The sequence below is a fragment of the Sceloporus undulatus genome, chromosome 2, assembly GCF_019175285.1.
Source record: "Sceloporus undulatus isolate JIND9_A2432 ecotype Alabama chromosome 2, SceUnd_v1.1, whole genome shotgun sequence".
Taxonomy (NCBI): Eukaryota; Metazoa; Chordata; class Lepidosauria; order Squamata; family Phrynosomatidae; genus Sceloporus; species Sceloporus undulatus.
The window spans coordinates 150,670,761-150,696,717 of record NC_056523.1 but is presented as its reverse complement, the minus strand read 5'-3'; the positions used below and the strand labels follow the sequence as shown (position 1 = coordinate 150,696,717).

The following is a 25,957-nucleotide window of genomic DNA, read 5'->3' as shown; positions in this document are numbered from 1 at the left end:
TTCTTCATGGCACAGCTAAGGTAGGGGAAAACATTCTTCCTGGGCCCTCAGAATCAGATCTATGTGTTTGCTCCCACCAGACTGGGGGAAGCTTCTCTGAAGTCAACTGCCCCTTGTTTTCGTTCAGCCTTAGGTCTGATTCCACATTTAAGTGGCAAATCTGAGATCACAGAGAATTAAAAGCCATCATTTCAGAAGATGGAATTTCTTTGCAGCAGCAACATCAACAAATGAGCTAAAAGGATGCTAGCTACAGGACGCTGGAATTCACAGCACGGATAAACAAAGCTAACACAGGATTGCTGGCTTAGGCTAATTACCATGCATTAAAATTAACAGAATCTTGTTACATTAAAGACTAACAAATTTAGCATGAAACTGCATGCATTGTAGTTCATTTCACCAGATGCATGCAGTGTTATCCAGAATTACAGGTATATATACAATGCACAGGGTTGAAGGTGGGACTTTAGATATGAAAACAAAAGGGAAATCAGAAGTAACTACAGTGACCATTCAGCAAACTGTTGCTGACAATACAAACAACTAGACATTCTGGCCCACAAAATCTCATGCTACAATACATTTCTTAGTCTTGAATGTACAGTGGGCCCTTGCTTTACGTGGGGGATCCGTTCTGTACCCCCCTGCGTAAAGCAAAAATCGTGTAAGCTTGAGCCCCATTGTATCCAATGGGGCTTATGCTTGCTGTGCGGCTATGCGCACCAGTCGTGAGTCCCATTGGATATAATGGGGCTTGTGCTCATCGTGCAGCAATGTGCGTGTGCAGGGCACATGCCCATTTACCATGCAGCTTCAGCACATGCTGAAAGCCACCTATAAGGAGCCCATGTATGGCGTGGGCTCACTGTATAATAAATTTTTTGTTGTTTTAATTTCAGCAGACTCACACAACAAGAAGCTTTTAACTTAAATTATGAATCTCAGCCTTTCTGTACAATTTACTGAGTCCATTGCAACCATGTTTTACTTTTGTGCTATTCTTCCACAATTCATTTGTTTGGGCTGGGGGATTTATTTCCTGCAGCTCCTTTCTTTTGAAAAATAGTCAGATCAAAGGAGAGGAAGGGTGCCAACATGCCAAATAGTCAATGAATCCCTCTTCCACAGAAATAAAGACTGACCAACATAGCAGAGAGGTGCATGTTGCTTCATTCCCAAGACCTTATGATTTGAACTGAGCTCTTCTCTCCCATAGAATTTTATACGTTAAATTCCTGTTTACATATATAGGTTCAGCATCCCTAATCTGGAAATACTGAAATCTGAGATCCAAAACTTTTTGCCAACAGCTGCCTATTTTTGTGGCTATAGTGCTTCCACTCATTTGTTCACAAGGCAGAAGCGGGCAGCTGATAGGCTCTCTAGACAGTACAGTATGTACTGCATTCTTTTTTCCAAATACAGGTATCAGGTCTCTTATATCTTTAGCCTCTCAGATCTTCAGTCTGTCTTCAGCTTTATGTCTCATATACAAGTAGTGAATGAACAAGACATGAGGCTGGAGACAAATGTGAGAATGTGTTAAAAGTAGGAGGTGTGGATATCCAAACTATCTCATTATGTATATGCAGATATTTCACACACCCCAAATCTGAAATCCAAAACACTTCTGGCCCAAAGCATTTCAAATAAGGGATACTCAACCTGTATTAGTGGACTTGTGGTGTAACTGTGAATTTGGTGTAGTATATATATATATATATATATATATATATATATATATATATAGCCGGGCACTCCCATTTTTCACATTTATATGTGGGTTATACTCATATGCTTGTGTTAAAACAACTATTTACAAAAGCTTGTGTGTGTGTGTGTGTGTGTGTGTGTGTGTGTGATGGATTTTGTCCATGTTTAAGCATGATGGGCTTTAAACTTAACTGTTTTAACTGTTTTCAAACTGTTATGTTTTAAATGTTAAATGGTTATAATATATATTTTGTCTTTCAATTATTCTTACCATTTTAAATTGTTTTAAACTGTTCACTTCTTTTGTGGTAAGCTGCTTTGAAATCCTTGGATAGAGAGTGGGACATAAATATTTCAACAAAAAACAAAGATCAAAACCATCCCTCACACTTGTTTCTGCAGTTGAAATTTCCACTGTAACAGGTGGAGGCTGCAGTGATTCTTGTTTCCATCCCTGGAGCTTTGTGGCTGGCAGGGCCTTTAAGCAAAACTTACCTGGTGGAACTCCAGAGGAAATGGTGGAGGAGGAAACCAGCCCTTGTCCTTTGGAAGTCATGGCTGCCACTTCAATGGTGTACGTGGTGAGGGCTGTGAGGCCAGTGACACGGTATTCAAGGGTGACATTGGGCAGGTAGTGCGTCACACGTGTGTTAGTACGGTTGTATTCCTCCCACGAGATTCGGTAGCCTGAAAGAAGCAAAAACAGATATAGATAGATAGAATTACACCACTTTCACTTTGCACAAATGAAAGCAAACCTAAGGTGATTCTGGTTTATGTTCCCTTCACGTGCCTACTGGTTCATTAAAGTTCTTTGGAATCTATCTACTAAACCGTGGGAAGCTCCCTGAAGCTTGTGACAAACAGATATGGTTCTAGTTCCACATCATGGTTCTAGTAAGCTGTTAAAGCAGAGCTGAAACAAATATGGCTTCTGGGCTAGCTGCATCAGTATCCTTCAAACAACAATATGACTCTGAAAATACAGGCTACCTCTATGGAAGCTAACCAGAGCAGTAAAAAATCTAAAGGATGATGAAGAGTGTTCCAGCCGCAAATGCTTTTTACCTGTCAGGATGCCATTCTTTTCCACGGGCTCTTGCCAGCTGACCTTCAGAGATGTGTCTAGGATCTCGTTGAAGCTGAGGTGTCCCACTGGACCAGGAACTAGCCAAACAAACAACGCAACCACCCAGAAAGTTACAACAGAACAAACAATCCATGAATTCCTCAAGGAAATGAAAAAGGGAGTTTGCTGATCACTGACTCTTCCCAGGGAAACACACTCAAAGGCCCTCCAGGGTTGGGTGAGAGGTTGACTGCCGTAGGCACAGCCCAGATGGAGTCAAGGGGCCTTCAGAGGGTCACTGCAGTCTCAGCAACGAAGTGTCAGGCTCTACAACTGAGGCAGTAACATACTCAGACTTCCACAGTGGAAGATGGTCTTTAACTCATGTTGACCAGTGAGTTAGGGGTGTATGGACCCCCAGTTTCATGGACATAGAGGAACCCAAGAGCTGTGCCTGTGCCCAGCTCCAAAGGGAAAGGCCGTACCGTCCTCATGGGTGCGCACCAGCTGCGGTGGGCTGCGGGGTCCGTCGCCTGGTGTGGTGAAGCACAGCACTGATGTGAAATATTCTGTGAACTTCTTGAGGCCTGAGATGTAACCCACATGGATATTATCTTGGAAATTAGGCCGCACTGTCATCACAGTCATGTCTTCTTCTTGTGATGGTTCCCAGGCAATCAGCTAATGGAAAATGAATAACATTACAATTCAATCTGGAGAGAGAACCTCTCTCAAACCAGTATCTATAAGGACCCACCAAGGACAGGTCAGAGATCTGACAGAGTTACATATGTGAGCATTAAAGTATGTACCAAAAAAGGACTGCTGCCTAGTCAATCTGAAGGAATCCATTTTAACAATGGCCCTGTCCAGATGGGCCATTTTGTATATACTCCGTACGTACTAGGGTTGCCTGGGGGTATCTTTTTTAGACGCCCGCAACCCTAATACGTATGTAGTACATACAAAATGGTGGCACCCTGTTCACATGGGTGCCGCCATTTTGACGTAATGGCTGCATCACGTCCAAACGGCACAGTGCGGCCGTTATGTCTTCACACCGCTGAAGGGCACTTGTGGCACCCTTTCAGCAGCACCAGAAGAAGCTCTGTTTTGGAGCTCCTTCTGCCGGATGTATTGATGGCGTGGCCTTTAAACGGCTGCGCCAGTGATACAGAGAGAAAGGGGCTGAGCGGCCCCTTTCTCCCTTTCCCCGCCACTGTTGGGGTGCCTTGGGGCATGAAGCCCCAAGGACACCCCTTTCCAGGCCATGGGGAAGCGGCCTTTTGCTGCTTCCCCACAGCCTGGAAAAGCAGTGGATTGGGGACTTGGGGCTGCCACTGTGGTAGCTGGGGCCCCGATCCGTCAGGGAAAGGGGTGGGTGCAGGCTGCCCCAAAGGGGCGGTCTGTACACTGCCATAGTTTAAATTTGAGCGCGGTTATATATGAATGTGCAGACGAGCAATGGCTGGCGTCTTTTCTCTGACAGAAATGTCCCTGCATGTATCAAAATTCAAATTATTTAAGCACAGTCTTATTTTCCTGGGATGTTGACACCCTTTCAATCTGCCCATCAGTTTGGTGGTCAAAACAGAATGCTCATTGTCACATTTATTTGAACACCACTCTGGTAGAAGCAAGAGAAGTTCAATGAACCCTTAAACCTGCCAATAATACAGTGTGGCAGAAACAGAGAAAACGCCAGACTTGATTTAGGAACTCTCTAGTGGCAAAGAATTGACTGTATACCTTGGCAAACCATACCAGTTAATTAACTGAGTTCCAGGAAAGTCTGAAAACTATTGTTTTCTTTTTTCTTATTCTTCCTCAAGTTTGGAAAGCTTAGAGCAGGTTACAGAGAGGCTGTCAATGCTACTCCCCTTCAGAAATGGATCAGATCCACACCTCCTTAGCTTCTGCAATGCTATACTATCAAATCCTCTTGCACCACTCACTGAGAGAGACACAACTGGCAAATATGTTATTGCTAGAGCCTTTAGTGCCACTAGCTTCACTAAATAGGCACTTGAGAATGTGCTTCTGAAAAAGCTCTTCTTCCTTTAGGCTCCCTTAAAACCTAGCCAAGCTGCCTTTCCCAGGAGGGACATATTGGCTCTTAAAGGAAACAATCCTATACCTCAGTTATACACACTATTTGAGGCTATTTGTTGTTGTGTGCCTTCAAGTTGATTCAGTTTTATGGCAACCCCAAGGTGAACTTATCACAAGGTTTTCTTGACAAGATTTGTTTAGAGTTTGCCTTTGTCTTCCTCTGAGGCTGAGAGAGTGTGACTTGCTCAAGGCCACACAGTGGGTTTCCATGGGTGAGTGGGGATTTGAACTCTGGCCTCCAGAGTTATAGGCCAATGCTCAAACCACTACACCACAGTGGCTTTCATTAAGGACTATAGCATATAAGCACAGATGCACTGGAAAAATACAAACTACACTGCTGCCATGGCAAACACACAAGTGAAACAACTAGCCCAGGAAAGATTTGTGCTTTGGATGGTGGAGGTGGAGCCAATGGTGCAAATGCCACCACCAATATTCGAGACCCATATAAGGGTCTACACCTCAGATAATATGGTATGTGGAATGGTGCTTCAGATGGTCACAGGACAGGTGTCTGAGGAGGTGACTGAGGAGTCTGATGGGCTCAGAGACACTCTCTCCACTATTTACTTGCTCAGGTGGACTATGAGAGGCAGGCCTCTTGGCAGTCGCCAGCTGATAGCAAGGGGGAAGGGAAAAGGAGGAATAATGTGTCCTGTCAGATGCTACCTGATATGGTTGGCTATCTGAGCTGGGCTCAGGTGTATGGGGTCTCTCCCTACTATTTCTATTGTTGAACTCAGCCCTGGATTTGAAGCAAGGCTTCCAGCATGAGAAACATGACATAGTTTGCCAGCTTGGTCATCTTCTGTAGTCCCTGTGCTTCTGGTTGGTGAAGTCTGGAGCTTCAGGCCTGGGTTGTGGAGGATGAGACCAAATGTCTGACAATTTTTCCCATCTCTATTTCCTATTCTGGTTAAATGTTAGGGAGCTACTTTGTAGTATGGCAGAGTGCCTGTGTTCAAGCCCAAGGGGCTCCCACTTCTTTGGCCCTGATGTGACTATTTTGGCCAAAGCATTTAAAAGGTGAGTGGCACCATGTTTTCCCTACTTCCCACTACTGGGGCAAAAACCTCTGCCTCTTGCTTCCCAACTCCACTTCTATGCAGTGATCCCTGGAGGACGTTATTTTTTAGTGGCTGCCTAAGATTCCCATTGTTGTGTGCCTTGTTTCCTTGCTTTGGCTGCTTGTGAGTGGGATGGGCCCTTGGATTCCCCCATAGGTGTCCTGTCATGGAGACCTATGTTGGGAGTTGTGTTTCATGAATTCTTCTTCCTTCTCTTCTAAGGACACTCAGGTTAGCTTGGAGGGATGCCTACGGATAAGAAGTAGTGTTGTTTCTGTTGCCAGTTGCAGCACTGGTGTTCCTGAAATAGGGATGATGTTGTCCTGAGTGTGTTTTGATGCTGGAAAATGTCCTGAAGGGCCCACCCCTGAGTTCAACCAGAGTTCATCTGACCACTCTGTGTATGGGCATCATGTGAGCATCATGTGTGAGCACATTGCCTGACTGATGGGACCAGATGATGTTTCCATGCTGGTGAGGAGTGGTCTGCCTGTTTTGGTGCTAGTTCCAGCTTTTACAAATGCTGAGTTTTTGCCTACCATTCTATGTGACTATAGAATATGGCAGATGTCTTGGCTGGCAATAGTAACAGTGTAACTAGAATATATGATGGTTTGCCCAGGAAGAATCTGGTAAGCAAAGCTAGACAGTGTGTGGATAAAACAACAAATTCTCCAAATAGAAACCATTTGAGAAATATTACTCTCTCTCTCTCTCTCTCTCTCTCTGCATGTGTGTTTCTAAAAAAGAGAAAACACTGTTGTGCTCTTTGTTTTTCAAGTATCTCCTGCAACCCAGTCATTATAGAAAATATCCAGAGGAAACTGACAAGTGAAACTGACCCACTTATCATGTTTGTCCAAGTCCAGTTATTTTTTTAAAAAAATCAAATTTAAAAAAAACATACAAAAATTATAGGCTGGAGAAAGAAAAGAAGGAAGAAACAAAGGATTCTTAGATGATTTTGTATTCAGTAATCCCAGTTACTATTCTCAGCCTAGAGAGCAAATAGAGGTACTTGTGTATTTATCTGAACAATCAATGCCACTGCATTTTTTCAAAACAGATAGCTGCTGGTTTTCATATGCACACAATATTTTTGTGGTCCATTGAGCAGTACAGCATAGCCATACTCCAAATAATGTTAAACTCTAATCCCCAACAGAGGTTTGAAAAACTGCCATGTCCATGTCACCCATTATGAAGCTCTCTGTGGCACACATTACAGGGAAAAACAGACAAAGGGGTTTGAGAATGGGAGTCCTATACCACAGTCCTAAAGGGAACTCATCACTCCTTAAGTTCCCAGCCTCTTTTCTTCCTCTCCCAGCTGCAATAATTATTCTGGAATTTGCAGATAAAAGGAAGAAGTTCCCAAAATCCAAGTGCTGTAGTAGAAGATATAAGGCTCTCTTTACCCCCTTTTACTTCTCTGTTGCTCATAAGCTATATCGGGTAATGATAAAGTTAGGTTCTCATAGGGACGACTGAATTGAATTCATCATTCTTATAGTGTTTATAGTGGGAACAGGATTTAATTAAATTCACACTTCTAGGAGCGCGTTCCCACTATGAAATAGAGAGAATTGCTGATTGGTGTAAATGACCCTCGTTCCCATTTTAAACCAGTTCCTATCACAATGTGATCAATTCCTGTTGCGATAAAGCGAAGCAAAGGTGAAACCCCCATTTTTCCAGACAGTAGTTTGAAAGAGGTTCTTTTGAGAAGAATCAATTCTGAAGCGAGTTCAATAAGTGGGAACGACAGATCAGAATTGATTCATCCTGGAGGGGAGGGACTAATGGCACAGGAATGTTTACCATCCCTCCTCAGTTTTTGGTAGATCCACCATCCCCCCCCCTCCCCCGTGCTGCCTTTGTACTTGTGCTGGTGCATTTTTTAAAAGTGAAATTGATAGAATATTTGACTGATTGATCAATCACTCAGAGCTGATTTGAAGCAATGGGGACAACAACCATGCCAAAAAAAGAGAGATTAGAATCATAGAATCGTAGAGTTGGAAAAGACCACTAGGGCCATCCAGTCCAACCCCCTGCCATGCAGGAAATCCAAATCAAAGCATCCCTGACAGATGGCCATCCAGCCTCTGTTTAAAGACCTCCAAGGAAGGAGACTCTATCAACCTCCGAGGGAGTGCATTCCACTGTCGGACAGCCCTTACTGTCAGGAAGTTCCTCCTAATGTTCAGGTGGAATCTCTTTTCCTGTAGCTTGCATCCATTGTTCCGGGTGCTGTTCTCTGGAGCAGCAGAAAACAAGCTTGCTCCCTCCTCAATATGACATCCTTTCAAATATTTAAACAGGGCTATCATATCACCTCTTAACCTTCTTTTCTCCAGGCTAAACATACCCAGCTCCCTAAGGCGTTCCTCATAGGGCATGGTTTCCAGACCCTTCACCATTTTTGTCGCCCTCCTTTGGACACGCTCCAGTTTCTCAATGTCCTTTTTGAATTGTGGCACCCAGAACTGGACACAATATTCTAGGTGGGGCCTGACCAAAGCAGAATACAGTGGCACTATTACTTCTCTTGATCTAGACACTATACTTTTATTGATGCAGCCTAAAATTGCATTGGCCTTTTTAGCTGCCGCATCACACTGTTCACTCATGTTCAACTTGTGGTCTACTTGGACTCCTAGATCCCTTTCACACGTAGTTTCATTCATCCAGGTGTCCCCCATCCTATATCTGTGCATTTTATTTTTCCACCCTAAGTGCAATACCTTACATTTCTCTGTGTTGAATTTCATTTTGTTAGCTTTGGCCCAGCTTTCTAGTCTATTCAGGTCATTTTGAATCTTGATCCTGTCCTCTGGGGTATTAGCTATTCCTCCTAAATTGGTGTCATCTGAAAATTTGATAAGTATGCTCCCAATTCTGTCACCCAGGTCATTGATAAAGATGTTGAACAGTACTGGGCCCAGGACAGAGCCCTGTGGGACCCCACTGGTCACTTCTCTCCAGGATGAAAAAGAGCCATTGTTGAGCACCCTTTGGGTTCGGCCGGTCAACCAATTACAGATCCATTTAACAGTTCCTTTGTCTAGCCCACATTTTACAAGCTTGTTTGCAAGAATGTCATGGGGAACTTTGTCAAAGGCCTTACTGAAATCAAGATATACTATATCCACAGCATTCCCTTCATCTACCAAGCTGGTAATTTTATCAAAGAAAGATATTAGATTTGTCTGGCATGACTTCTTTCTCTGAAACCCATGTTGACTTTTTGTGATTATGGAATTGCCATCTAGATGTTCACAGACTCTTTGTTTAATTATCTGCTCCAGAATCTTTCCTGGGATTGATGTCAGACTAACTGGACGATAATTGTTGGGATCCTCTTTTTTCCCCTGTTTGAAGATAGGGACGTTTTCCCTCCTCCAGTCTGCTGGGATTTCTCCTGTCCTGCCAGTTCTTTTAATACCCTTGGATGGAGTTCATCTGGTCCCGGAGACTTAAATTCATTTAGATTAACAAGGTATTCCTCTACTATCTCTTTACTTATTCTGTGCTGAAATTCCCCTATTCTGTCCTCTGCTCCATTATCCTCAGGCTGAGCACCCTTTCTTACCCCCAGATTATACTGGGGGTAAGAAAAAGATCCGCTTTGATAATGGGAACGAGGGACCTTTTGGAACCAATTTGCAACACGGAGCGAGGGCGAATGGGGAATCGGTTTAAACTGCGATTGGGAATGAGCCCTAGGAGTGTAACTCTGGGGGCTAGAACGACTCCCTGGAAGTAAGGGCTCCAGTGTCTTGAGGCAAAGATCTTGTTGGTCCTCCCACTCTGTTAGTCTTCCTAGGCTAATATTAGCTGTTTAGGTGTGTATACAGCCACAGATAGTTCACATATGCTGCTTGGATCTAGATCTATGTAAGCATACTTAATGATTTGAGCCTCAGTCCCTAGGATGCCATTTCTCAAAGGGTTGCTTGAGAAGGCTGTGGGGCTGTAACAATCCTCTTCTATGGCTTCTAGTCATCTGATCTTTTTTCTTTCATCTGTGCCTCTTCAAAGACCCACAGAAAGAAACTTGCTGGGATTAAAGGTCACCCATTGTTTCTTTGAAGCAGAGGTGTTTGCACAGTGGCAAAGAGCTGGCCATCTACTGAGAGCTATTTCATTCCTCAGAGCCCTGGAAGGAACTAAATGTGTAAGACTTGCTGACTTGAGAACCCAATTAACAAGAAAGTTGAGTTAAAAGCAGTCTAATTGCAGCTAGCTCAAGCTGCCATGCATATTTCACTATTTGTATTTGGAAGCAGAATTTTTCTCTCTCTCAGAAGTGGCTGTCTGTCATTCATGCATTCTGAAAAAAATCAAGTGCTACCCTTTTATTTATTACATTTTAAAAATCCAATCCTTCCTCTAAGAACCCAGGCAGCACCATAAACACAGCAGACACACTCAGAAAATAGGCACTGCTTTTCTTTTCTTGTCTCAGTAGAATGTAGTTCCTTGGTAAACTGTTATTCAGAATAATTCTGTGCATACCTACTGAGAATTAACCCCCTCAAGTTTCAGTGGGATTTACTGCCACATAAATGCGTGTATCATTGCAGCCTCACTGAAGTCCATCAACCTAGGTGTGTGTGTTGCTAGAGGGTTCCCTCTAGATGTTGAAACCCCTATGCACCATGGAAAAAACTCCTACACAGCTATCTTTTTATCAATAATTTTATTTATAAGAAAGGCATAAAAGGAGCTGAGCTGGATTGTCAAGAGAGCTATTCTATAAATGGTTAACAACAATACTAAGCTGTTGTTTTAATATGAAAAGCATTTAGGTAGACTTCTGGTGTTTAATTTGTTCCATTCAGATCCTCTTCTTTATTTGGTGTTGATTAAATATCAATTAATAAGAAAAAGGAATAGCTGACTTTTAATAAGTGTATGTACTTATCCGTCCAAAACAATATTCAACACAGGCTGCTTGATTAACTGATGCTGATAACAATGCATAATCAGCTACTTTGTCATGGTGTTACATTCAAGGATGTTTGGGTTTTTAATTGGCAACGGTGCAAGATAGCCTATAGCAAGTTAATTAGATACTAATTAGGCCTCCAAAAATACTAATCAAAAATACTAAGTGGCATTTAATAAGTATGTTAAGTATCCTTCTTAACGTTGGTTATCTCATTTGGCAGCAATTAAATTCCCGAACTTCTTTGGAGTAGATTAAGAAACAAGTTTTAATGTTTTAATTCAATTTAATTAATGCAAATTTGAATTAATTACAATTCAGAACTGAGCATACAAGGCGAGGCTCCCTTATATCTTAGTAAATATATTTTAATAGATAAGTTTGAAGCAATGGTAATAACTATTTTTTAAAGAAAAATATGAAGTCTTATTTTAAACAGGGATGATCATGAAATAACAATACTTATCCACAGTCAAAGTATTATGCAACTGGGGGTCAAATACCCTTGATGGCACTCCATCTACAAGCTGATCAAATTCAAGATTGTGATGCACTGTTAAGCAAAGCAGTGACGCAAAAACTCTTCTACTCTGAAGTTGCCATTTCCGTTTGGAGCACACATTGCACTAGTAGTTTATTACAATGCATTCACAGACCATAGTGGACATGAAGATAAGTGGTTCACATAAAGGAGTCCAGTTCAATACAGCTGCTAGCTGTGGAATTATATCATTTAATTGGTGTTTGGTACCGAACTACGGGAAGACAGAAAAGAAAGCTGGAAGCAAATGCAGCCCTATGGACATCTTCATGGTTGCTTGGGAGGAGAGGAGACTAGACTTGCACACTCCTTTGATTGTTCAGAAATGGCTACTGGGGAAGAAGGAGGGCCCTGTGGTTCATACCGTGGCCTTTGTAAATCTCTGCTGTGATAAGCAAGGTTGGAAAGGCTGGAAGAAATCTGCAGCCAAGGCAACAGTAATTGGCTGACCGAGGAGCAACCCCAAGCCATGATGAATGCCCCTAAAACAGGTAATGAAAAGAGACAGACAGAAGTACAGAATGGAAACAGCATGAAGAAGGCTGTGGTAGGAAGCCACAGAGCTTCTGGGGAATGAATGATGTGTATAAAATCTCATCGCACTTAAATGTTGCTTATGGGGGCCTCTGATAGTGATGTCTGAAACATCTTTTGCCAATTCTGATTCGTTTAGCCTTCCTGAGACAAAATAACCACTCACTTAATGCCTGTTGAAGGGTCCACAGCTAGTTCGCATCTCTCTTTGTTACTATAGAAAGTTTAATTCTGGAACCTTCTGACAACAGTCATGTCTCTGCCTGGTAAACCAAGGCATGTTTTGGCTCAATCAATAGGGGAGCCTATAGCTCTTTCAAGTGGAACTACTTTTTCTTTGCCATTATCCTTACCTTGTAGCCTTGGTTGATCCCATTGACGAACTGGGGACTGGGAGGGTTCCAGGTGAAGCGAATGGTGGTGGAGTTGGTGGCCTCAGCCTGCACATTACCAGGGGACACGGTGGGAACTGTGAGAGGGGAAGGTGAAAGGAGGCACCTCAGCATGAGTGGATGGGAAGCATGGTCACTGGAATGGACATAATCTATGTGGTTACATAGATGCCCTTTCAACCCAACCAATTCTAAACTGAGAATTAAAGCTCTAATTGCCATGCTGGACTCCTGTCATCACTATCCTGAACAGGCTCCTACCCCCATAAAATGTTGTATGTTTTTAGACATGCAGTGTGTGCAGTGGAATTCCAGAGTCCTCTTCCTCCCTGCTTTCCCTCATATCTCAGTGTTGCAACTTACCGCCTTGGAGAGTCCATTCAGTGACTCTGGAACTGTAGACACCCAAGCCAGCACTGTTGTATGCAGCCACCTCAATCTCGTAGTTGGTCCAGATTATCAGATCCTCAAGCAGCAGGTTGTTGACATCGGCATTAGTGATGTTTCTGAACTGATAGCCAACAGGCAGACCAGCCAGGCAAAATCTGGCAAGGGACAACAGGAACAACATCAGGAAAGAACCACAGATATCATATAGCAACCTGCTGCCTTTTGAGTTTTAACCCAAGAAATTGATGATTTCAACAGATGTCCCATACCAAGCTCTACTCACATGTAGATGGGTCTATCCAGCCCTGTGCAATATTCACTCACCTGATTATGTAGCCTTTTAGGATCCCATTCTGGTGATTTTCAGGTGGTGGTTGCCACTGTATCATGATGGACTGGTTAGTGCGGCCACTGGCAATGACATTCTGTGGGGGTGCTGTAGGGGGTTCTTCAGGGAGGGACACCCTGCCGAAGGGAATATGATACTAGAATCATGTTTGAGGGCTGGAAATGAGTTGGCTTATACTCTCAAAGTTGTATCTATTAGTCCTTACCAAATACTGCCAAACCCAGCCATGACCCTGTAAATCCATTGTTTCCCTACTGCATGCACATGTAGCCCTTTCTCACTGTGTGCAAACCTTATTGTACACACTCAGAGGCATTGTGTTCACTCAGCCTCTTTGAACCATACCTCAATATAAGATAGAAAGCAGGTATCTGAACAGGCTAGACATAAGATGCAAAGCTGGTAACAAACCCAAGTCCTGCCATCTAAATAGGCCATAAAGCTCTGTTCCTCCCATTGTATAACCCGCCATGTCATTAGGTCACACACTACTAATACCATCCCTGCTGCAGCCCAAACCATCTTCACATCAAATCATTATGAGCCAGGACAAATGTTCATGGGCTCATTTCACACTTGGCTTTTTCCTCTCCAAAATGTGCCCTAGCACATGAGACCACCTTCAGTGTCATTCCCACCTCCCTGTCCCTCCCAGCCCACATTCCAAGAAATTAAGTCCCTCCCATCTTGCTACTCATCCCAGGATGTGCCCATCTCACCTCTCAGTGTCCTTGCTGAACTGGCCTTTGCCCACATCATTGACTGCACAGAGTCGGAACTGGTATGAGCGGGCAGGAACCAATCCTCTTATCAGCACTGAGGTAACTTCAGGGTCCACACTGGCCATGAGCACTGTCCAGGGAGCATCTATGAGACACAGGGACAACATTGGGGAAAGTGACCAAGGGGCATCAAGAATGATACTGTGGGAGCTACCTTCTTCTTTGAATTATTCACTTTCCACTAGTGTGCTTTTCTTTATGCAGGATTCCCATAAGCTGTATTTTGCCCAGAATTATCCAGATTTTGTGGATGTAGGTCCCAAATTTGTCAGAGTATGTTTGTAAGTAACAGGGAGAATACCATCCTTCTCAACCTGTTATCTATTGAAAGAATGAATGGATGAATGGGAATCCCCAGGGCAGGGGTTGTGGGGAGGGATTTGAAGAAGACTGCCTCTGGGACAGCTCAGGAGGAAATGCAAACCACAGAATGTAGGTTCCCTTCTTCTGAAGGGCCATTTCCCACTGACTTTAAGGATAACAGCCAAATCTGCCCTCAGCTGCATGCAAAAGAGCACTGCTGAATGAAAGATATTGTGGAGTTTGGGATGGGAAAGAAAATCAGAGGATGCAGAGTAAATACAGGCTCATTTACAATTTGGAAGCAATGGTGGAAGCAGACAATTTGACACAATGGTAGTGTATAAACCTTGTGGACATACTACCAAATATGACTGAGCAGGACTTGGATATGGTCCTTTTTTGGCCTACAACTTGCACAAGCCCCCCAAATAGCATGGTCACTTGCCAGATTGGTTGTGGGATTCTGGGAGTTATAGTCCAAAACAGGTAACTCTTACAAGCTCTGGAAATACATTGAAATACATTGCAAGGTGAAAAGGTTTTTAGAATCAGCCTTGATTTGAAACTAGCCAGGAAATGCAGAACGTTGGCCCACTTCTCTGGATGCCTCGTTGCCTCCCACCCCATCCACTCTTTCCCATATAAGGTGACAACAGTCCACCTCTGGCTGCTGCTACAAGACCACAGGGCTGACTTCTCTGGCTGTGCTTAGCACTCTCTGTATGTCAGGAAGATGCAGTGCCTTACTATTCTCGGAGACCTCAAGGATGTACCGCAGCAGTGGGCTATTCCCATCAAAGGGTTTGGTCCACGTCAAGTTGATGGCACGTTTCTCCACAGCACTCAACATGGCAATTGGGTTTTCTGGTGCATGGGGGAGCTGCCTGATGAGAAAGAGGGTAGAAGAAACCAATCTCAGTAGCTGTTAGGACAGAAGACCCTTACAGAAGGAGTACCACTCCTTGGAAAAGAAGACACTGGAAGAGTGATATAGGAGACCAAGGCCACTTCCTGCATTGACACAGTCATTATTGCCTGCACATTATAAACAGTAGCTCTGGATTTCATAGGACTGGCTTGGCCACACGCTGAGTCCAGTCAGGAATAATGGGAAGTGAAGAAGCAGGGAAAGAAGCAGCCAATATACTTGGGAGGCCATGTATTCCAGCCAGCCAACAGTGCTCTCCAAGGCAGCAGATAGCAGGCAAAGTAACATTAAATCCCAGAGAATTTCCAGGCTCCAAAGTTGTATCTATCACACACTCAGGTTGCTAATTACATGCAGGGCAAGAAGTGTGCGATCTATTCCAGTATGGTGTGATTCCATACTTCAGAAGACCATCTTAATGATGTGGTCCTAACCACAGTTTTTGTGCCATAGGAAAGACTCACACAATTATGTTATTTTGATGCATGTTCCTGTAGCACAGGAATGAACAACAGTGAAAGTGCTTCCATGCAGCTAAGAATCTATGTGAGGGGTCCTTGAATAAAACAGGTTTGCCATGACATGGGGAAAACTTTGGAGTTGAAACTTCACAAGAAGCTTCAGAATAGATCTTCTAAGAGACAGAGAGAGAGATTGAGAGGAAACTTATGGAGATCTTAAGAGGTCAGGAAAACATCTGTGCTCAGTTTGTGGCAACAAGGCCATTCCTGAAACATTTAAGACAAAATGAGGGCATTGCTTAGGAGAATGTGCAGTCTCCTCTTTGGGAACCTCACTCATTCCTCATCATTTTTCCTTCTGTACATCAAGATTGGTTGTACTTCAGACTTGCCTTCAAGAGCTTTCTCTTACCGGACTCGCAGATGAGCACTGCGAGAATCATTGCCTCCTGCAGACACTACCCGACAGGTGTAGGTGCCAATATCACCTGACCAGGTCTGAGCAATATGTAAAGTGCCTGTTGTGTCCAGCCGCAGACGTGGCACATTCTCTACATTCAAAGCTGCACCATCCTTTTCCCACATGTACCTATGGAGGAAAAAAAAAAAATAAGGCAGGTCAACAAAAGTTATCCCTCTCCCAAATTTCTTCCTTTCTCCCTGGGATGCTATGAGAACATGCAGGAATTCTAACTGCTCCCCTCCCAAAGGGAAACTCCAAGTCACTAAAAGCTGCTCACCTCTTACAGCTATCTACAGTTTCCTCATTCTAGAATAGTTCTTCTCTTCTTCTAAAGCAATAGCTTCTCAACATAGCCTTTTAAGGATAATCTCATGCTCTTGTCAAAATTGTTCAATGAGGAGCTCAGTAATGTAGGTGCCCATGCTTCCTTGACAAATAGCTTGTTCACAGCTAAATTATCTTCCCCTATAGTTCCCACATGGGCAAGAATGTGTTGGGTGTCTCCTAGAACACTACTTCTCAGGCTACCTGATGTGGGGGACTGGCAACCCCCCCCCCTCATGTGCCAGGGAGACATATCATAATTGCTTACAATTGTTGCCATTTTTCCTGGAAATTCCACAGGAAAACTCAGAGGCACATCTCAATAGATGTTTCCTTTATCATTGTGCACATTCTCTATAATAAAGCAGCCATCTACTGAGTCCTTTGAGACCTGTCTCTGATTTCTCCTTTGGATTCTACTGGGTGCTATTTGGGTTTTGTCTTTTCTGTTTCCTGGAAACTCATCACAAACTGACAGCAAATGGCTTGTGGATTGGTACCAGTCCACAGATCAACACTTTCAGTAGCACTCTCCTAGAACACATCCTCCATTTGTATAGCCCCCACACCAAAGAACCAAAACAATTACAACAATATTCTGCACCAAAATGTCCTCTAGGGAGCAAACAGGGCATTTCCACCATGTTTTTGGCCTCCATGAGCCATTATAGGCCCAGGAGAAGCTTTATTTTATGACAAGAAGTGACACAGAGGTGATTTTTGGTTCACTTCCTGTTCTAAAAAAGCCCTCTCCTGGACATATAATGATCCAGTCCTGCCTCCCAAATTTGGTGAATTTCCTTCCACAGCTCTAAATTGGACCTGGTGGAGCCATAGGACTCACTAAAATGATCGGGGGGGGGGTCTGCCTGTGACTTGCAGGATATACTTTCCTCAACCCAATACAGGGGAACAACAGGCCTGGGCTAATATCCTGCATACGACCAGGAGAGGGAAATAAACACCAAAATTGCCTCTCACATCAAGTGTTAGACAACAGCTTTGGAATCCCCCCCCCCCCAAGATATATAAAAAGGAATGACTGGGAATGAGCCCCCAGTCCTGGTGCCCTCCTGCTTTTACTCTGCTAGTTCCTGGGGCAAAATGGATGCGTGTCCTGGAATAAGACCCCCCACCATGTAGTAGAGTTCAATAGTATATATGAGATTCAATAGTATATATGTGGAGCTTCCTTAGCAGACAAGTCAATGCAAAGTCAAAGTCCTTCAAAGTCAAAAGTATGAAACCACTGCTCCAAATCAGTGCATGAACCACTCTAAATCAAGGCTAAGTGTTTTTTACCATTGTGATGTGTAAACACATGCTATGTTCTGGGGCACAGAATTAATACCTGGGACATCTCAGCTTTAACTTTAAAAAATGCAAATAATTGGTCATCTTTACAGCTAAAAAATAGATTAAGGAATGTGTGGCAAGGGTGAGCAAAACAGTTATTGTACAATTCAAAGATAGGGCTGTGTTAGACTGGATCAGTATGCAGGCACCTCAAAGGTTCAACAAGATCCCTTTGCAGTCACTGTATGAGTCATGAAGGACTCAGTTCGCAGCTTGGGAGTGCTTCTGGACTCATCGCTCCAATTGACATCTCAAGTGGATGCGACGGTCAGAAGCGCTTGCTACCAGCTTCGGCTGATACGCCAGCTGCGACCCTACCTGGACCGGAGGGACCTTGAAACTGTAGTACATGCTCTGGTAACCTCTCGATTGGATTTCTGTAATGCGCTCTACATGGGGCAACCCTTGTACCAAACCCGGAAGCTTCAATTAGTGCAGAATATGGCTGCGAGATTGGTCGCTGGATGTTCCAGGGCAGACCATATAACACCTATCCTGAAAGATTTCCATTGGCTGCCTATTCGCTTCCGGGCCCAATACAAGGTGTTGGTAATTACCTATAGAGCCCTAAATGGCTTGGGCCCAGGGTACTTGGAGGACTGCCTCTCCCCATATAATCCATCCCGCACACTCAGGTCAGCCGGGAAGAATTTGCTGAGGGTCCCAACTGTGCAATATGCGGTCACCTCACAAAGGGCCTTTTCCATCTCGGCCCCAAAAATGTGTAACAACCTTCCCGACGAGCTCCGTTCCACCACCTCCTTGGATCTTTTCAAAAAGAACCTTAAGACCTTTTTCTTTCCCACCATGAGATGTGATATTATGCCATTCCCCCTACTTTGAAGTGATTTTATAATGTTTTTTGGATCTTTAACTCAGCTGGCTGTATAATTGTTTTTAATATGATACTTTTAAATTGTTTTTATTGACATGTATTTTTTTATGTTGGAATTTTAATCTGTACGCCACTTTGATCATCGCGGAAAAGCGGGATAAAAATAAAATGTATTATTATTATTATTATTATTATTAAAACCTCTTGTACAGTACAATGCTCTCCCATTTCTCATGAGTAGAAGCAGAATAAATTATGCAAAACAAGCAAGCATATGCATAGTTTACACAGGTTGTGGAATTCAACTGCCTTTTAAAAAAGTATAATCAGTGTGGTGTACACATACAAAGCGATCTATTGAGACTTCTCCTTCTCAGCACTAGCATCTGATGTCTGTCGTAAGGGCGTTATTGCAGTTCAAAGAAAAGGTTCATCATGACTTTCTTTCTCCACACTAATGTGTTTTGCCTCAGCATCATCCCTAAGCTTGGCACCAGGTGGCAATGCAGGCCCATGATTGTTCTCAGGTGCTTTTAATATAATCTTTCACTGTCTATGCTCTTAAAGCAAGTAAGGAGGTGGCTGGGAGATTCCTGATTATGCCATATTGTAATACACCCAAGATGGATTTCAGACATGCAATTCTGATTGTTTTCAGAGAACAAAGGTGCTCAGAGACTGGTTATTCTTTAAAGCACAGGATTTATACCAAGAATGGTGCCAAAGTGTACAAATTGAAGGTATGTTATCAGGACCCAGGGGATTAGTCTTTTCCAACAAGAGATGTCCAGAAGAAATACATTTTAGCTCACTTCATATATTCCAGAGCTAAACTGTGGCACTGAAAACAGGTATTAGAACTGAGCACTGGTTCAAATTACTCTTTGTGTCTTATCGAGATATTAAGAGCCTGTGGCAGGAGCGTTTATTCATCTACAGCTTAAAAATATATGTACTTCTACCACTGTCCAGGGAGAACTGATCATTTGTAGCAACTGTTTTCTGGAAGCTGGCAGAATCACCCTTCTCTAATCATACTGCACTATCTTTCTCTCTCCGCCTTTGCTTCCACATCTTGTGTGCCAAAGGCTACCACCCCCCTTTAATTGCTTCTGCCCTTTACACACCACGTTCCTTCTCATTCATCTCACCCTAAATGAAATAGAAACTGTTATGTACCGAACAATTACACTGGGGTCGTGGGTTACTCCACAAGTCATGGAAGCCTTGGTGCCTTTGATAACACTTTGGTCCTGAGGTGGGTTGGTGATGCGAGTCCGGGCTGTAGACCAAGAGAAAGAGAAACATGTAGACACAATCAGACTTTGGAGTGTAACATCACAGGGCAAGAGAAATGGTTCCTCAGCCATGCAAGCTGCCTCGATTGCATTTTGTAGAGAGGCGGGATATAAATAAATTTTATTAGTTATTATTATTTTTATTAGCTGTTAACCTGCAAGGTTTGACTGAGGACACCTTTCTTTCTGGTAAGACTGGAATGAAGTTCTATGGGCATTATTGTCATGTGGTCACCTCTGTGGTCATAATAACAATGAAGTTATCTTATTTCACAGAAACATAAAATTATGAATAGGGACTAAATGCTGTTTTGTTCATCCCCTTTGCTACAAGGCAAAACGAACATACACACTCCTAAACTGTTTGTATTCACACATTAGTGTCACTAGGAAACATGTGGCATACTGCACTTTCAAATCGTAGCATGTGAAACATTCCCCCTTCCCTTCCACACTGCAATGACTATCAGTATCAAATGACATTCATTTAATTCCCTCCCACATGCACGGTCAGTCCAACACCACTAGGGTTGCCATAACCCGGTTGCAACTGGGTTTTTCCCGGTTTTGGCTGCACCTGCCCGGTCACGGCACGGGTGCAGCCAAAAACCGGGAAAAGCCCGGTTGCAGCGGGGTTGCTGGGCAACCCTGGGGCCTCGCTGCCCTCCTCCTCCTCCACCGCGCATGGCCGCGCGGAGGAAGAGGAGGGCAGCGAGGCCTGGGGCGGAGGAGGCTGCAGGAGGTGGCGCCTCCTGGGCAGCCGCGCCAACCCCCGCCTCCCTGCAGCCTCCTCCAGCCTCGCGCCTTCCTCCGCGCCTCTGTTGGGGCCGGGGAAGGAAGGGATGCCTCGCGCTCGCCCGAGGCCTGCCTTCCTCCGCGCCTCTGCGGGGGCCGGGGAAGAAGGGAGGCTGGGCGTGCTCGCCCGAGGCCTCGGCCTTCCTCCTCGGGCCTCCGCGGGGGCCGGGGAAGGAAGGGAGGCCTGGGCGCTCACCCGAGGCCTCGCGCCTTCCTCCGCGGCCTATGCGGGGGCCGGGGAAGGAAGGAGGCCTGGGCGCTGCTCGCCGAGGCCTGGCGCCTTCCTCGCGGCCTCGCGGGGGGGGAAGGAAGGGAGGCTCGGCGCTCGCCCGAGGCCTGGCGCTTCCTCCGCGGCCTCCGCGGGGGGCGGGGAAGGAAGGGACCTCGGCGCTCGCCCGAGGCCTGGCCCTTCCTCCGCGGCCTCCGCGGGGCGGGGAAGGAAGGCAGGCTCGGCGCTCGCCCGAGGCCTGGCCCTTCTCCGCGGCCTCCGCGGGGCCGGGAAGGAAGCGGCCTCGGCGCTGGCCCGAGGCCTGGCCCTTCCTCCGCGGCCTCCGCGAGGGCCGGGGAAGGAAGGGAGGCTCGGCGTCGCCCGAGGCCTGGCGGCCTTCCTCCGCGGCGCCTCCGCGGGGGCCGGGGAAGGAAGGGAGGCCTCGGCGCTCGCCCGAGGCCTGGCGCCGTCCTCCGCGGCCTCCGCAGGAAAATGTAGGACAAAATTTTCAAATGTAGGACACATATTTTCTGTGTCCTACATTTGACAATTTTGTCCTACATTTCCCCCGTTTTTGAGGTCCAGAGTTATGGCAACCCTAAACACCACCCATCACTTGTCACACAGAAGACATTTTCATTAGATGCAAGCTATGTTTCTGCCTATCTCTGTATGTCTAGGAAAGTTACATTCCTATAATTTGGTATGGGTAGCAGCTAATGTATAGCAGGACTGAGAAAATTTTGAACAAGTACAGGTAAAACATTTCATGTATAGAGGTTTATGTTTAGGTCAAGAAGCAGCTTAAAAACTATCCAGCCAACTAACCATCCATCCAATACAAACATATTGACTCCTAGATAGAATATATCAGAGCTGGTGCAGTGGTTTGAGTGATTCTGGCTATGATTCTGGAGACCAGGGTTCAAATTCCCATTTAGCCATGAAAACCTACTGGGTGACCTTGGACAAGTCACTCTCTCTCAGCCTCAGGCGAAGGCAAAGGCAACCCCCCTCTGAACAAATATTGCCCAGAAAATTCCATGATAGGTGCATGCTAGGGTTGCCATAAGTTGGAAATGCCTTGGCAACAACAAAGATGGAATAAGCTTGTTCCAGTGTACAATTCCAAGGAAAGATATTACTGGCCAGCAGGGGGCAGTGATTCACTTCGACCCAGAGTGTAGAGGACCTAATTACAATTGCTCTATCTTGTAGCCAAAGTGAGAGCTACTTTGAAGGGGAATGAATTTGCACTCAGAACCAAACTGATGCCCACAGTCCACATATGCCAGTGATTTTAGAGTATAATAGTCCTCTGCATGGCTGCATTGTAGTCTGACCTGGAAAATAAAGTTTATGTGTTTTCCATGAATCTATGCCTCCTCCTCTCAGGCTTGTGGGATCAAGTTTTTAATTTTGTTTCTTAAGAAATTCTGGATTTACATAATTGCACTAATGCACTTGTCTGAGATGTCTGAAATGTCTAAGAAGCAAACTATGCATGACATGAGAGTTCGGTGATTGGTATTTTGCCAGCTACTTATAGAACAGAGGAAGGAGCTGGGAGGCTAATAGCAGAAATGGATGGTGGGAACCTTACCCCAGACAACAAGCTCAGCAGATGCCTCATCAACTCCACGTGAGTTGGTGGCCAGGCAAGTGTAGCTTCCTGCATCCGAGATCCGTGCTGGGCTGATCAGGAGGCTTCCTGACTCCAGCAGTGTAAAACGAGGAAGTTGCACTGAACCACTGGCCAGGATTCGTTCACCTTTTAAGAGAAAGAGACAGACTACATTGTTTGGCCCCCAATAACAGGTGATGTCTTCCCAGTAGCTTCTGCCTAAACAACACTCTTCATCGCCACCTCTATAAAATAAAACAGGAAACTTGATCAAAAGATGAAGAAACTGACTTTTGGAAAGGGTTTCTTTTTCATATGCTCTCATAAATTCCAACTATTCCCGTGTCTTTAGAAATTCAGAGGCCATATGGGAAAACAGTCAGTTCCACATTATAACACAAACACTTTGATTTAGCTTTCTTTGTAGCTGGGGATGGACAGGTAAGCCAGGATGAAGGAATCTTGGCATCCTTTTGTGAAGCCAAGCATTGGTATAACAGAGACTTAGGTCAAGTTTGATATGCATTGGGATCAGGGGAACATGGCTGAACTTGTGGTCAGTTCAGAGTCATCACATTCTCTGATTCCTGAGGCTTCCAACTGGATCTTTACTGGTTCTGTTCCAAATAAATGCTCATTTCTAGAATTTTATGTGGGGCTGCTTCCCTCCATCTGGCTTTTAAAAAGCAGCCCTTGAAAGCCCATCAAAAGAAAGGAAACCCAGTGGCAACCCTTTGTGAAGGGCTGAGTTTGGCTCCTGATAGAGTATCAAGGGTCTGTGAGGGAACAATGTATAGGTGAACTGGAAAAGGCCACAGGTCTTATAACTGTGGCAGACTGAACCAAACCCATGATCACTGTTACTGTCTCACTTGATCTCCACACCAATGATTTGCTAAGGCAACTGGTGCCTTTAAACATGAGGAGTGGAAAACAAATGGTCTGGGACAAGCCATGAATAACCCTTCAGGAATTTTTAAATCAAGAACTTCTGTCCTATCAGGTAGTTCAAAGACTGAATTCCTCCTCCTCATGCTCTGACTATGGTATATAAAAGTAAGAGTTGGGACATGGGTCACACATGACTACCATTGCCTGATATTGCCTCCACTAAAGGAGAGTCTTTCTGGTACCTTAACAACAGTTCTTCCAATGTTTTGAAGTTTAGTCATCACTCCTTTGTCCTCATGTTTCTGTTTCCTTCTTCTTACACCACAAATCAATCATTCTGGAAAGAACTCCTCAAGATAAATCTACAGCTCCCAGGTAGAATGAATTATTTTTGGTTGTGGAACTAGGAGATTACTTTTAGTTGTGTATCTAGTCCAGTTTATCAGCATGGCATTGATAAAAGGCAACATGAGCAGTCTGTAGCCTTGCCCAATGGACTGGATTACAACACTCATCATTCTCAACCACCATGTTGCCTGTGTTGGTGGCCCTGATGGAAACTATAGTCCAAGATATCTAGAGGGTGTCAGCTTAAGGAATACACTGTATTATAGTCTATATTATCGCAGAAGCATTGAAAATATACAGTTGCCTTATACTATGCCAGACTATGCTGTTGCCCAATATTTTTCTTCCTGATTGTCAGACCATGGTCTCTCTTATCCCTTGCTATGTGAGATCTTTTTAAAAAAAATATCAGGAGTGCCATGAAATGAATCTGGTACCTTCTGCATTCAAGGCATGTACTCTGCCCTTTGAAGAGATCTTACTTCCATGCCCGGCTGCTAAACAAAAGAAGCTTTTTTATTATTTAAAGGAATAGTTTCCCAACTCACCATTACCTTTCTGCCAGGTGATAGCTGGCCTGGGAGCCCCCGAAGTCTCACAGCTGAGCACTACTGCCATTCCATCAATCACTGTACTGTCCATAGGTCCTTTGGTTATGTTGGGGGCAATGCCTGTTGTAGGAGGAGACACACACACAAAAAATACCCGTGGGGGGATGGCATTTGAGATTGGCAAAGAACCCACCCATGTTGAAGAAAACATAAAAACAATCATTGGGAAGAAGCCTCCCCAAAAGATCACAGATCAGGCAGGGTTCCCTGGTTGCAACGTATACTGTGCTGTGCCCTCCCCCAACTCCAAGTGGATCTGTATTCTGGAGAATCATCTCATAATGAACATCATTTTTTTCTTCCTGGAGCAAACATAAAACCTCCTGTTGATCAAGCTCCTGAAGAATGCTTCTGATTTGGCCTTCTTCCTACTTTGCAGCCTGTTGCACTTCCGCCAACATGGCAATCATAAACCATGATACACTACAGGATAACTATAATCTAGACTTATAGAGCCTATAGCTCCACTCTGGTTTCTGCAACACCTCTGGTCTTCCCCACTCACCTACATCCTCTCACAGGCCAGCACTACCTAATGATAGACCCCACAAATAATTCTAAGAGACAAAACCAGCAAAATTATCTTTTCTATTTTTCCCACATTTGAGTTTTGTGAATGGTAGCTGTAATCAAAACTGAAAGGAAAACAAAACTCCCACCCTTCTTTGTTGCTTTTAAAAGCAAAGCATAAGCAAGCCACTTGCTGAAAACGTACTGGTTACAGCCAGGTATGTGGAGGACTGCACCTCGCCAGCAGCATTGCGGGCAAAACACTGGAACATGCCCGTGTCATCTGGCACTAATCCACTGATCTGTAGGCTCCCATTGGCAAGGAGCTGGAAACGAGCAAGCTTCTCCACACCAAGTAGCACTGCATCCTTGTACCAGAACATCCGGGGAGGAGGCACACCTGCAATGCAAAGTGTATTTTTTTATTGCAAGTTTTGGTACATTGTAAACCAATTTGAACTAGCTGAAATATCAAAAGGAAAAGAAAAGAAAGCCTGATCAGGAATGGTTTCTCTGTCTAATCAATCAGTCAATCAATCTTTCTGTCAGTGGTATCACTAGGGGGATGTGTAAGTAACACCATCAGAGGCCCCTTCCCAAGAAAGAAAGGGGGAACGCTTCTTGGAATGCTATTTTCCTTGGGGGGGGGGGGAATGATGAGGAAGGTGAAGAAATTGACTTTTCTTTTTGCTCCCTGCTTCTGCAGTCTCCCCCTTCCAATCTGTTTGGCTCCTTTCTGCCATAGTCTTCTGGAAGGGGTGAGCTGTTTGCAGTGACTTCCTCTTTCCTTGAGGGTGGAAATCTTTTATAATTACAGTTGTACATTTTGTAATAAAAAACCCTGTTCTTGCTGTTTCAGCTGGGTGGAGGTGGAGACACCAGCAGCAGGGTGCGGGGTTCCTCAGGGTGAGACCCACCTCTCTATTTGTACTTCCAATTCAGGAAGTTAATGGGCTGACACAATGAATAGTTGCACTGGGCGACACCAACTTTAGTGACATCACTGTATCTATAATCTATCCAGCTATTTATCTGTGGTATTTATGCATCATCTCTTGACTCACAGTGGGTTAAAATGCTTTAAAAACTTTAA

At 44.4% G+C, this 25,957-nt stretch overlaps 1 protein-coding gene across 4 annotated transcripts in view; it reads right to left on the bottom strand.

Moving 5' to 3' along the window:
• The window catches only part of SDK2 (sidekick cell adhesion molecule 2), a 412,765-nt gene that overhangs the window by 57,998 nt on the left and 328,810 nt on the right, over positions 1-25,957 (bottom strand). For 2 of the 4 annotated variants that reach the window (XM_042452124.1, XM_042452127.1), the window contains exons 9-21: positions 25,070-25,264; positions 24,292-24,414; positions 22,484-22,651; positions 19,759-19,861; positions 16,014-16,190; positions 14,960-15,096; positions 13,847-13,994; positions 13,103-13,243; positions 12,752-12,933; positions 12,350-12,465; positions 3,271-3,466; positions 2,785-2,883; positions 2,212-2,403 (exon numbers count right to left, since the gene is read on the bottom strand). In XM_042452124.1, the coding sequence (XP_042308058.1) occupies positions 2,212-2,403; positions 2,785-2,883; positions 3,271-3,466; positions 12,350-12,465; positions 12,752-12,933; positions 13,103-13,243; positions 13,847-13,994; positions 14,960-15,096; positions 16,014-16,190; positions 19,759-19,861; positions 22,484-22,651; positions 24,292-24,414; positions 25,070-25,264 (1,977 nt within the window). The remainder of the gene's footprint in view (positions 1-2,211; positions 2,404-2,784; positions 2,884-3,270; positions 3,467-12,349; positions 12,466-12,751; positions 12,934-13,102; positions 13,244-13,846; positions 13,995-14,959; positions 15,097-16,013; positions 16,191-19,758; positions 19,862-22,483; positions 22,652-24,291; positions 24,415-25,069; positions 25,265-25,957) is intronic. The other 2 variants (XM_042452125.1, XM_042452128.1) reach the window with 1 other exon arrangement.